The sequence below is a fragment of the Dryas octopetala genome, chromosome 1, assembly GCF_963921425.1.
Source record: "Dryas octopetala chromosome 1, drDryOcto1.1, whole genome shotgun sequence".
Classification (NCBI taxonomy): domain Eukaryota; kingdom Viridiplantae; phylum Streptophyta; class Magnoliopsida; order Rosales; family Rosaceae; genus Dryas; species Dryas octopetala.
In genome coordinates, this window is record NC_141366.1 from 9,581,597 (window position 1) to 9,593,874 (window position 12,278).

The window sequence follows — 12,278 nt, forward strand, 5'->3', positions numbered from 1 at the left end:
ATTAGAATGATCTTGAGCAAAAAGGATTTTCTATTTCATCTACAATTTGAATAACTGTATGACAATGATACAAAATAGTTCCAGCGGAACTACAACCAAGACAGCCTAGTAATCTAATTTCTATTGCCTTCAATAACAATGTCGACAATATACAAAATTACAAGGCAAAAAATTGGAGCCATGGGAGATTGACAGAAACAAAAAAAACAAAATCAATGACTGCACGGTTGCATTACAAGGTGCAGAAAAATTTCTGTTCTATTTCTTAGGTATTTGGCTTCTGCCTTTACTTCTGGAACTATATTCCCGTGCTTCCAAGATTATCGCGGCATATACGAGCAACTCAGCAAAATTTACAGCTTGAGCAAATCACTACTCCGTCATCTCAATCATCAATTTCTTGAACCCATGCAAAATCTGTAACATGTTTTGATTGTTTTCTTCTTTTACTGGTCAAGGACACTAAGCAGAGCAACAAAAAATAGAGAAGAGAAGAGAAAATAACAAGAAAAATGGAGAGAGAGAGAGAGAGACCTTGAAGTACGGATTCAACTGCTGCATTTGGGACAGAGAGACCAACAATTCTCCGGTTATCTGTTGTGGTTTCTATGCGCACAACACGTAGCCGCTTATGGCTTTGCCGGGCCTGTAGAGATTGTCATAAAAGTTGTCAGTAATATATTTCAATTTCGGTAATTAAAAGCTCCCCACAACATGAAACAGTTTCCAGAAGAGTTGAAACTGTATTATTCTAAGATGATATTTTTTCTTTTGATCAGAGTTCTATCCTAAAATGGTTGAGGCTGTGCTTTTCTCATTCACTATTAAGAAAATGTCAATTTCACCATATTATTTCCCTAATGGTTTGTCACACAAGATCCCAGAGCCTTGTGTGAAGGTATGGCGACTTGAACCCAAGCACTGAGTGAGGGAGACGAGCATGCTTAACATCTCACCACACTTTTCAGTGTATATTCTCTTTCTTAAATGGTATTAGATAGTACCCATAAAAGTCAAATAAGATGACTTACCACGAAATCATTATACAAATGGATGAAGTTTACTCACCATTATAAAAGAAATGCTGATTTGTACTTTTCCTAAATGTGAATGGTCCAGGAAAATAAATTATTAAGAAACAACTAAATGCAACACGGACACTTGGTAACACAGTAATTTTCATGGTTTTCTACAATGGAAAGAAGTCTAGGCATTTTAAAAAATTTAGGTCATCGAGATTAGAGCCAAGTTGCATTCATTACGCAGCAGATGAAAACAAGTTACCTGCTTAGAAAGAGCCTTCTCAATAGTGCCCCAGACAGGAAGAATGAGGCCACCTAAAACATTTACTTCCTGCAGTCTTCTGCCAACAGTACAGAAGTTGCCAAGCTTACAATTGGGACCATGCATGCACTGCGAGTAAAGGTGAAGTAAGCTATGGGATCAAGAGAGATATGAACGCACAGCTAAATAATTTTAAGCTAATCAGCTTAGAATATAAATTGTTATACAGGAGTAGCAGATTTGAGCTTCTTAACTGATGCAAGAAAATATCCAAAACTTCAAGAGAGAAAGATAGAGCCAGAGATGTGAAGGACATAACAATCAGCAAATATATTACAATGATCATGACGGTAAACATATTTATACATGAAGGTCTGAACAAATTGGTCCAAGTTGTCCAACAGTATGCAATAGTTGTTTTTTCATTAATCTTGAAAAAAGTATAGTTGTGTTTTAATATATAAAATATATAGATCCTCACTATCACATTAAAAATTAATAGAAAGCTGGTCCTATATTAGCAGTATAGCAACTATTTGTACCAAAATGAGGCTAACCATCTAAACAAATTCTACAGCTATATTAAATTAAGTTCATCAAGAATCAACACCTGTTTGGACGAAACTTTATATTCATCTTCCCAACCACTGCGAGCCTTCTCCAATGTTGATGTTTTTCTGTATTTGTTTTTAAGTTCTGCCAGGGACATTTCTCTGTATAAGGGAACAAGAAGTGGGTGAAAGTGAAACATAAATAATTTAACAACAAAGAGTAAGGAAACACGGCAACTATAAATTTGGTACCTTATTGACTCTCCAACAGCAGGACGGACAATCTTATACAATCCAGAAGTAGAACTGAAAAACATTCGAGGTAAAACAATGAAAACAGGAAACCAGGCAGCATGTTTCACTAATTAAAGTAAAAGAGCCTTAAACATTTAAATGTATCTTTTTAGAACTTAAAACACTAGTTGACCCACCATTCTAATAAGCAGAGAAATCATTGGCAGAAAAATCGATGTTTCAAAATAAAAAATACATACAACAAACTCCAACTGTATTACCTTTCAAAGGCTAATATGATATGGCGTCTCCCCAACCACTCCCGTTTAGATTCATAGAACCCGTCATTGGCAGAACCAAGCCCATCCTTTTGTTTCTCTTCAAGCATGGTACTCGCAGACTAACAAACACAAAATTGGAATTGTCTGATGAATTAACATAGTGAAAACCACCACTCAAGTAGTCATGTGGAAAAATAAAAGTACCTCCCACGTGATTCCACGATCCAGGGTAAACGTAAAAAGCACTGTTGAAGCTCCAGACATTTGATCAACATAAACAGTCTGCAACAAATTGGAAGTCAATACCATATAACATGTAGAGCAAACAAGAGAAAGTTAGGCAAAAAACTTAACCTTTGGTGGTCCTTGTAGCTCTATAACATTAGCTTTCATATCAACAATCCCAGAGTCAAGATTCCCTTCAATTTTTGCATTGTGGATAAGAAGATCCAAAATGCTAACAAATAACTCAAACAGCCTGTGTTTCAGTGGTGTCAGCATATTAAGCCCATTTCTAACTGCAATAAGGAAATCACTTTTTAATTGATATATCACGGACCTATTTTGTATATCAGGAGGCAATCCTAAAATCCGGTTAAGGAAACGTCCAACATCATGCATGTCTGAATCAACAATACGGCCAGAGATCTTGCCAGAATCTTTCCCATTAGCGTTAGCTACATCATACACAGGAAGTAGAAGTTGTCATCAAGAGAAGAATAGAGTATTAAATTAAAAGAAAGAGTACTATCACATACTATCATGTAAAATCAAAATTTTCAATCATTTAACTATAATGACCCAAAAATGTAGAATATAACTTGCAGCATCTGAGAAGAAAGAAAATGGATACTAAAGTTTGCACTAATTTTCTAGCCAGCATGGTAAGATATAATTTTTCCAAAAAAAAATTACCATCCCTAACTATTCCTACAAACACGAGAGCTGCTTTTGCCTTCACAATAAAATCTTGGATTGTCTCCGGCTTTTCAGATGAACAACCTGGCGGTACAACAGGCAGAGAATCCTGAAAGCTGAATTCTAGTTATTTTCCATTAAAATTTAATTTTTACATCTAGAAATTTATTGTGGAGGTAACTAAATTATGACAGAAGTTCACAAAAACCTGCTCCATGATTCCTCTATACATCAACACCAACGCCTTCTTTCCATAAGCACTATCATAATTATAAGCACTTAATGTTAGGCCTGCCCTGCAATTCATCAAATCACATAATTAGATAGGCAAATGAATCACAGGATAAAACTACAGTTACCGTTCATATTCTTATACCTCAATAGTAAAAAATATACTTTAATCATATTCAACTAACCTGCGGTCTCCCTGTGTTAGTGCTCCAAGAGATTCTAATCTCTTTGCAACAATGGATGCAAACCGACGTTCTCCACCAAGGTTAGTAAATAGTAGCCTGCAAAGGAAATGGTGGATAAACTAATTCAGCAACTTCGAAAAACACTAACCATGCATGGTACTCATATCTGTCACAGCTTACACCAATTTGTTTAATTAGTAATCACATTTCTCAGAAAATGATACATGATGAACGCCAAAGCAACGTTAGAAAATAATCTTCTTCATGTGAAGAACTTATTGATTCTCAGGGGACAGAAACACATTTGGTTATAAAGCCACAAGCTGGGTTCGTTACTTTGTTTGGCCATAAATTCAACCAAAACAACTCAGACATCAGTTTAATTCCATTGCATCTGTTGAGATTTCAATAATTAAGGATATCTAGATCTTATTCTGTCAATCAGTCACTTTAATGAGCCAAAGTGTACTGACTTAGTGGACAATCCCTTGCATCTAACAGTAGAGAGTGGTGACCATCTTCTTTAACCCTTCTACTAAAGTTCACGAGAAAAAAAGTCCAGACTAATTTAGCTACCAGTATAATACTGATGTACCAATTACACATGTAGTATCTATCCACCTGTATTCAGGAGCAGATGCTTGATTTGACCGATGAGTTCTTCCAAACTGTTGAATCGCTCGATCAGCACTCCAAGGAAGTTCCAGAGTAAGATGCACCCTTCTTTTCTGTTAAAATGTAAAACGCATGCAATTAGAGAGAGAGAGAGAGAGAGAGAGAGAGAGAGAGAGAGAGAGAGGGGGGGGGGGGGGGGGGGGAACAGAACAGATGATGCAAAGGTACACATCCAGTTTTCACTCAGCTGCAAACCAGCAAGTGATCAGAAGCTAAGGTTCTAGAAAAGATAGACATACCTGATTTGCAGCCCTTCTATCTGCCTGTAAAGAAACTCCAGCCGACCCAGCTTCAGAAATTATGGCAACAAACTTCTTACCATCCATGAAAAGCTGCTTCTCATGCATGTTGACCATCTCCATGGAAACCTCCTTCCTAAACCAAAATATACATAGAGGTAATTTAGAAAACTTAAAAAGAGTTGAAAATAGGTAAGAGAGAGAAAAAATACCATAACTCACGTGTTCCGTGCCTGATAGGTAACACCTTTTCCATTAGATGCCCTCACAAGCATACCACGCCTGCCTGTCATTTCTGCTACTTTATCAGGGCCTCCAAGCTGACCCCACCCACAAACAAAAAAACTCGGGTTGGTCAACAAGGAAAGTAAGCAGTAAACAGACATGTTGAGGTTTAGGGTTGAGAGAGAGAGAGGGAGGGAGGGAGAGGGAGGGAGAGGGATAAGAGAATGTCTCAACTACCTGATCAATGATATCATCCAAAGGATTGTTTGGAAGATCCAAAGAACGAATGATCTCCAATATTTTTGACTTGCGCTCCAAAGCTGCTTCATACCTAATAACAAGGTTATGAAACTTGTATTGACACACTCTTAAGCAAATTACAAAACTAAAAACAGCCAAAGCCAACATACCATATATTAAAAAAACATGAAACTCTTAAGGGAAAAAAACATTAAATTAACCTCTTTGTAAGTTCAGCAATATAGGCTTGTCTTGCTTGAAGAAATTCCTCTGTTTTTTCCTTGCACGAATGGCATGACCAATCTCCTGATACTACATCTGTCACAGGTGGGATAAGACATGCAGCATGGACCAGTTGAGCACAGCAGGAACACTGGAGCAATTTCTTTCTTTCCTGCAGTAAGTATATAAAAGATAAGTAGCATATTGCAAGAGCTCAAATCGTTTTACCATGCGAAATGGAATTACCTCCTCAGCATTGCAAATTTCGCAAATCTGAAACTCATCATCAGATTCAGTAGATTCATGAGCAGAATCAGCTGCATTGGTGAAACCAAACTTTGAATAAGAAAGCATGTACTGCAGAAATTGTATCATTTTCGACTGAACATAAAAAAAAAAGGGTCATAATTGAAGTAGAAATGCCCCAAAAGAAAGACATAAAAAACTATATGAAAAAATGCAATGGATATGCCGTAGGTGCATTCCACAAACAGCCTAAAAAAAGATGCACCCAATCAAAACTATGGAAAGACAACAAAAACCCAAATAAAAATCACATGACATGTTTGCAAGCAAAATTTCAGTGAAGAACATCAAGATACCAAAGATAAAAGTTATACAACGGTCCAAAGATAAATGCATTAGATCTGTCATAAGCACTCACTTTCAGATTCTTCATCGCTTTCATCATCACTTGCCGGTTTCCATTTTGCAATTTTCCTCACTCTCCCTTTCATTGAAACACCAGGAGTTGCTGAGTGCCTCTTCCGTTGAAGTTCCTTCACACTTTCTTCTCCTATTACAACTCAAGAAAGTAAATTGGTAGTAACATTAAAATAAACAATAAGCAAGCAATAGTATAAAATCGCATAAATACCTGGGAGAGGTTCAGGCTTTTCAGGCAAAGGATAATTTTCTTCAACAAATTTCAGTAACAGTTCTCGAGGTCCCGAAATAAAATCATCAAGTTCAAGACCCTGCTCAAGCAAGGAAATGACAAGAAGAAAACAGATTAAAAAATTTAAGTACAAATAAAAAACCAAGTACATCAGAAAAACCCATGTACCCACATATTTGGTCACAGCTTCCTCAGTACGTGCCTCCCCAGTACTCTGAAGGCCAATAACCACACACTTGTCTTCCATCAATGCTTTCTTAGCTAGTCTTACGGCAGCAGGCACCTTAGCCGACATACACATATGTCTAAAGAAACGCTGCAACAGATGGAAAAAACAAATAGCAACAAAAGGCCAATAAAAAAAGCTACTGTAAAAATTTTAGAAAACATAAAAAAAATGTAAACTGTCAAACATCCAAGAGCCAAGAATATTTGATACCTGATGGCTAGCCCAATATAACCTCCACACTTGACTAGAATTGGGCTTTTCATTAGTAAGAAATGCACTAGCAGATAGCAATTCCACTCGAAGCTCTGTCCAAAATTCTGCTGCTTTTTTGTACATGTCCTATGAAGACAACAACTTAACTTAAGCAACCTACAAATCATTAAAAAATTCAAAAGTACATGAGTACATTATACCATCATTTCAGCTTCTAGTGGTGCTTCAACAACTTCAAACTCTGTCCCTTTGTAGCTAAGAGTACGACATACATACATCCCCCTGAAATATTGAACACCATAATTTAACAAGCACACACACACATATATATCTCATAATAGCGGATAGCGTTCTAATGACTTGCATCTCAGTTAGCAGATCATATAGGGATGGATGAGATGCACAATAGCTGAGAGTGAGCACATCTAATCGGCCTATATCTGATTTAACATTAACATGCAAGTCCACAAATTGAGTCAACGTAGGTCTTCAGTCTCTTCTCATAATAAATCTTTCACATGTAATTATTTAAGCCCTGTTACCTTGCTTTCATGTCCATGGCAACAAGTTCGAGCGCTCCAACACCCCCCTTCTCAAGAGCACCTACAAACAATATGCTGTTAGAAGAGATTCTATTTTCTAATTTTCAGAAAAGAAAAAAAAAAAGATAAATCTATGCTCTAGTATCTGGAAACTCAGAACTAAAAGTATAAAAAGTGAGACATTTGGTATGTATAGGTTGGTGGGAGAGAGAAGGGTGAGAGGGCTTACATCTAAATATTCACATATTATATACAAAGAAACAATTTCCCACACAAACGGAATGATAATAATTTTAGAAATGGCTCTTGCCAATAAAACCATGAATTCCTCAAGGCAACTACAGATGCCTACTATTAGGTTCGGCAGTTATCATAGTGTGCATTATTGTCACCCACTATTCTGTACTTTCATAACAAATCACAATACCAAATATATAAGGCCATGTTTACTAATGCAGAATGAAAAAGAAGAGGAGTGGGAGACAAATGAGGAGGAGTCATTGATTGGAAAAGTTCTCCCCTTCATGGGGGAATCACAATACCAAGTTCTCCCTCATCAATGGAATTCCTCCATATTGAGGAATGATTCCCCATTTTTAGCTTGGGCTCCGAGTGGGCCCAATCAACTTTTTTCATTCCCAAATGTAAGTAAACAGCTGAATGGGAATCACTCCACTACATTTTTGATTCCCCAATACAAGTAAACACAGGATTATAGTGGAATGGGAATGACTCCCATTCATTTCACTCCCATTCCATGTAAGTAAACGTACCCTAAAAGAAATAAAACTTGGTAGGAGAAGTGAGTATTATAGATTTGAACCTTAAACAAAAAAAGAAATATAAAGGTACTGTAAACAAAAATCCCACCTAGAAATTCGCGGAAATCAGTAAAAGATGTTCCAGGGCCCCAAAGACCAAGTCGTACCATGTAACCCATATTGCGTGGTTCAGATGCACCAGTTGCTGAGCAATAAACAACACGAGCTTCAGGAAGTCGAGCCTGTGATGTTAGAATATTAATATTTCAAGTTAACTGATTCAATTTAACTGACTAAAAGGAACTCATGGAAAAATGCAACATGCCCTACTAAGACTCTACAAACTCAAATATCTTAAAATATCCACTATTAAATTACAGAAAAACAAAACTATACAATCTTAAACAACGACAAAAAACAAGGAACTTAAACATAAAAATATGCAGTATCCGCATTTTAAAATTTCAGATAGGACAAACCTGAATGTCAAGAACTGCTTCACCAGTTCGTGTTGGCTGGCTTCCAGATTCAGGTACCAGATTTTTGGCTTTGTGGCACTACAATGAAGCCATTGCCCTTTAGCAATAAAACGTAGAGCACATTGACACCATGGAATACTTTATTCCATCAATTAAAGCTTGAATATTGAATATTGGAAGTAAAAAAAGTTAAAGTTCATTATATAAAAACATCTACAACAAAAATATACTACCTCATCAAATACGATAAGACCATCGTATCCTGATCCACACCACTGCACAAGCTGCTGCATACGTGAACGACCTTTCTCAGAGGATGCTATGAGACTGCTGTATGTCAGGAAAACAACTCCCTCCTTGACACCAACAGACTTCGAATCAAGCTTAGAATATGGCAACTTGTTCAAGGCGTGCACTGCAAACAAAATCAAACATAAATAATAATGGTCTGGAACATACAGCTTATCACATGGATGAATAGCTTAATTCCAATTAGAGAATTTTGGAAATTCACAAAATTAGCAACCTGTAACTATGACAAGTCCTGGTGCCCTACTCTATCTGCAAATTTTATCTTTTTTGTATTCTCGTACTTTTCTCTTTTGGGCACTTGATGATACCAAAACCCTTTACCACGTGATGTGATATGCCAATAAGTTCAACCAACACCAAGCCACATCACAGAGTTTCCAACTATAATCGAACAAATTCACTGTTTCCAACTTTATAACATTCACATTTGAATAAGAACAAATGGATATTCTTGGCCAGAATAAGGAAAATTCATGACTTAAAGCATAAATTCAGTACAGCGGTCTACTGACATACTATCACCAAAGCCACATGCAACCCTACTCAATATTTTAACACATTTAGGAAGCAGATACGCCACTTACTTTTCCCCAAAAAATTTTGGGCCAAAGTTGCATCTATATCAGCTTTCCCTAGCATTTCTAAACTTGAATTCCTTCCAGATTAAATCACCCTCACAGCATTTCCGAATGTCATTAAGCTTGAAAATCGTCAAATTATGATTCCTCAAAACAGAACCATGAACCACAGAAACATACTGTGCAATAACTTCATGCAATACAGAAAGATGAGGATGAGAATTTATACATACATCAATGATTTAGCACAACCTGTTTAGATAGGCAAAGTATCCTTTTTACATACACAGGAAGTGTTAGACCAAGCATGTTTACACACACACACACACACACACACAAAAACAATATATGTTAAGTTAAGCAACACAAATATATTCAAGGAACCAATCAGTCTAATACGGCAAGTTCTGTTCAATTTAGCTTCTAATGTAATTATTCCTTAAGAAAATTAGCAAGCAATTAATAAAACAAGGCAAAGTTATCATAATTGTTTAAATTATTTGCACCACATCCATTTTCTCTAATCCTTCTAATTGCTTCCACCAATGTTAATTTTAAATGAAATATTTATATATCCGAACATTGTGATACTTTAATGAGTAATTTTTATCGTTTAAAAAAAAAAAAAAAAAAATAGAATTTCTTCACATAAAGTATCTCTCAAGATAATTAGAAATTATTTATTTACCTTCAATACAAGTTGCACCTACATCATCTAAGTCTCTTCTTGCATCAAACTTCAAGTCTGAACCAACAGAAATCCACCTGTATAAGACCAATGCAGTGAGGAGAAAAGCATAACATGAACATGAATTGAAAAAAATAACAAGTCATCTTAACAACATATTTAGTTATGACATTCCAACCAGCAAAAACAAAAAGCAATTATCAAACATTTTTATTACTAATATTAAAAAAGTATCACATCAGCATACACACAGAGACTGCAACCTAAAACTTACACTGCTTTCCTCATGCCATGGTGCCAATTCTCCCATATTAACCCTGCTATCGTTCGACCTTTACCCACACCAGCTCCATCTCCAACGAAGAATCCTGCCCTAGCACCACTTGGAAGGTGCTGGAGGTGTCTCTGTCAAGGAAACCAATACTATCTTACAATGAAGGAGCAGACAATTGACAATTAATCAAAAAAGAGTGCCAATAATAGCAACCTGACAAGCATAGACTAATGTCTCAATCTGCAGACATGATAATGCCTTTAAATTTTCCAACTCATCCTTGATTTTAAGATCATAAGTGGGCTCCGGTGGCTGCACAGCAGACAAGGACGATGTTTCCACAACAGGGTCTGGATGAGGAGGTCCAATGGATAGTTTTGGAGGGCGCTGCAACAAAAAAAAAAAAAACATAAAACTTATCAGAGATGCTGGTTCCCGAGAAAGAAAAGCAAAACATAGAACTTCTAATCGTGAAAACTTAATAGTCCGGCAATTAAACTCAAACAGTACTTGTTAACTTTTTTTTTTTAAGTCAAGCATAGTACTTGTTAACAGAGAACTAAAACACTCACATAGTCTGTAAATGTTTCTCCCACCATGCCACCTTCATCTTCTTCTCGCTCCACTTCGATGGCAACCTGGCATATTTAGAAGTAAATAGTAGAATATATTCTGAAATATGCCTACTAAAAAGGTTCTGAAAAAGCTGAACTTTAATCCGTGATTATAATAGCAATAGGCATTTTACTTGTTCTAGCTACCAATACAGCATAGCTGCCCACAATAGCATCCAAAGCATGAAGAGATTTGAAATATTGAAACAGACGTTGCAAAATTAGCATGAACCCTAATATTGAACAGGACTGTGTTTACGAAGCAAAGTATTACAAGTAGTAGTAGTAGCAGCACAACAGACATTTGAAATTCTCACTTTCACAATCCCACAAATTCTCGGAAACCAAACAATTTTGTCAAACAATTACCTCGTTGACCTCCTCGGGCGGCAGGGGCAATCGGGGTGGGAAGAACTGCTTGAGCTTCGACATATCGACGGCGAGGTCAACGTTACACTGAGGGCATTGGAACCTAGCGAGACCGTGAGGCACATTGAGGATAGCCTTGCAGTTGGCGCAGGGGAGCTGGATCTTCGTGGGATCGATACCGTGAGCCGCCGGGTGCGGCGGAAGCGGAGGTGGAGGAGGAGGCAATGAAACAACCGGGCTCTTGTTGGGCTGGTGATGGGCCTGGTGGGCTTGGGCCCTAGTCATCAGCTCCGGCGGCAGCTTCTGGGGCAATTGGCACGTGGGGCAAGCAAATTCCGTGACCCCCGCCGGAATCGTGAGGATCATACGGCAGCCGGCGCACCGCACCTGCACTCCTCCTCCTCCTCCGCCCTGCGATTGCGGTGGGACTGATGGAGGTTGATGCTGCTGCGTCATACTGGATCGCCGCCCTCACTTTCTCTCTCTCGCGCTCGCTTAATGGCCTCAATTGTGGTATGAATGCTTGGGATTGAGGAGAGGTTAAGGCGCCAAAGAGAGGGTTTGGGACTTCGGGGTTTCCCACTTTCTCTGTGTCTGTGTGTGTTTTTGGTTTTTTTTTTAATAAAAAAACTCGGTGAAGAGAAAATGAGATCAAAGTGACGTTTGAGATTTCTCCTTTATCTAACTGTAGGCTGAGCGAGTCACGTGCACACGGCACGTGACCTTCCCAAAACAACAAAGTGATCAACCATCTTACCCAAAAAACTAATAATTTGTAGTTGCTCTCTATAGAGTACATACACTAAACCAAAGAATAATAACATCCACAAACTAACTAACTTTTAGCTAGCTAACTATAAAACTCCTCACCCCCAAAGCTCTTAATATATACCACACCACACCACCATATCATTGTTTTATCTCACCAAATTCACAAGTGATAGAATTAAATCGAGAATTAAGATCAATTGAATCATAAACAAAATAAGTTTAAAAAATGTGAGTTGGAGATAAAAACTGAGATTAATTTGTCAAC

At 37.4% G+C, this 12,278-nt stretch overlaps 1 protein-coding gene across 1 annotated transcript; it reads right to left on the minus strand.

Moving 5' to 3' along the window:
- Positions 1-12: 12 nt before the first annotated feature.
- On the minus strand, positions 13-11,874 carry EMB1135 (RING/FYVE/PHD zinc finger superfamily protein). The gene is made up of 32 exons (XM_086237405.1): positions 11,243-11,874; positions 10,832-10,897; positions 10,473-10,646; positions 10,260-10,390; positions 9,986-10,062; positions 8,641-8,822; positions 8,408-8,485; positions 8,038-8,170; positions 7,168-7,228; positions 6,826-6,907; positions 6,623-6,751; positions 6,356-6,499; positions 6,163-6,262; positions 5,950-6,081; positions 5,532-5,602; positions 5,285-5,457; positions 5,061-5,154; positions 4,821-4,918; positions 4,599-4,734; positions 4,306-4,412; positions 3,685-3,780; positions 3,477-3,564; positions 3,266-3,377; positions 2,910-3,027; positions 2,705-2,828; positions 2,555-2,632; positions 2,351-2,469; positions 2,088-2,141; positions 1,895-1,997; positions 1,285-1,413; positions 535-646; positions 13-417 (listed from the first exon to the last, which is right to left on the minus strand). The coding sequence occupies exons 1-32, from the start codon at positions 11,696-11,698 to the stop codon at positions 386-388; spliced, it is 3,789 nt and encodes a 1,262-aa protein (XP_086093531.1). The 5' UTR covers positions 11,699-11,874; the 3' UTR covers positions 13-385.
- Positions 11,875-12,278: the final 404 nt, after the last annotated feature.

Bases quoted from the DNA above. Each gene is read 5' to 3' on its own strand.
- EMB1135 (XM_086237405.1), bottom strand. From the start codon at position 11,698: ATGACGCAGCAGCATCAACCTCCATCAGTCCCACCGCAATCGCAGGGC. The intron at 6,500-6,622 runs GTATCAAATATT...CATCTGTTGCAG, and splicing joins TATATTGGGCTAGCCATCAG to CGTTTCTTTAGACATATGTG. The intron at 2,470-2,554 runs GTACTTTTATTT...TGTGTTTGTTAG, and splicing joins ATCGTGGAATCACGTGGGAG to TCTGCGAGTACCATGCTTGA.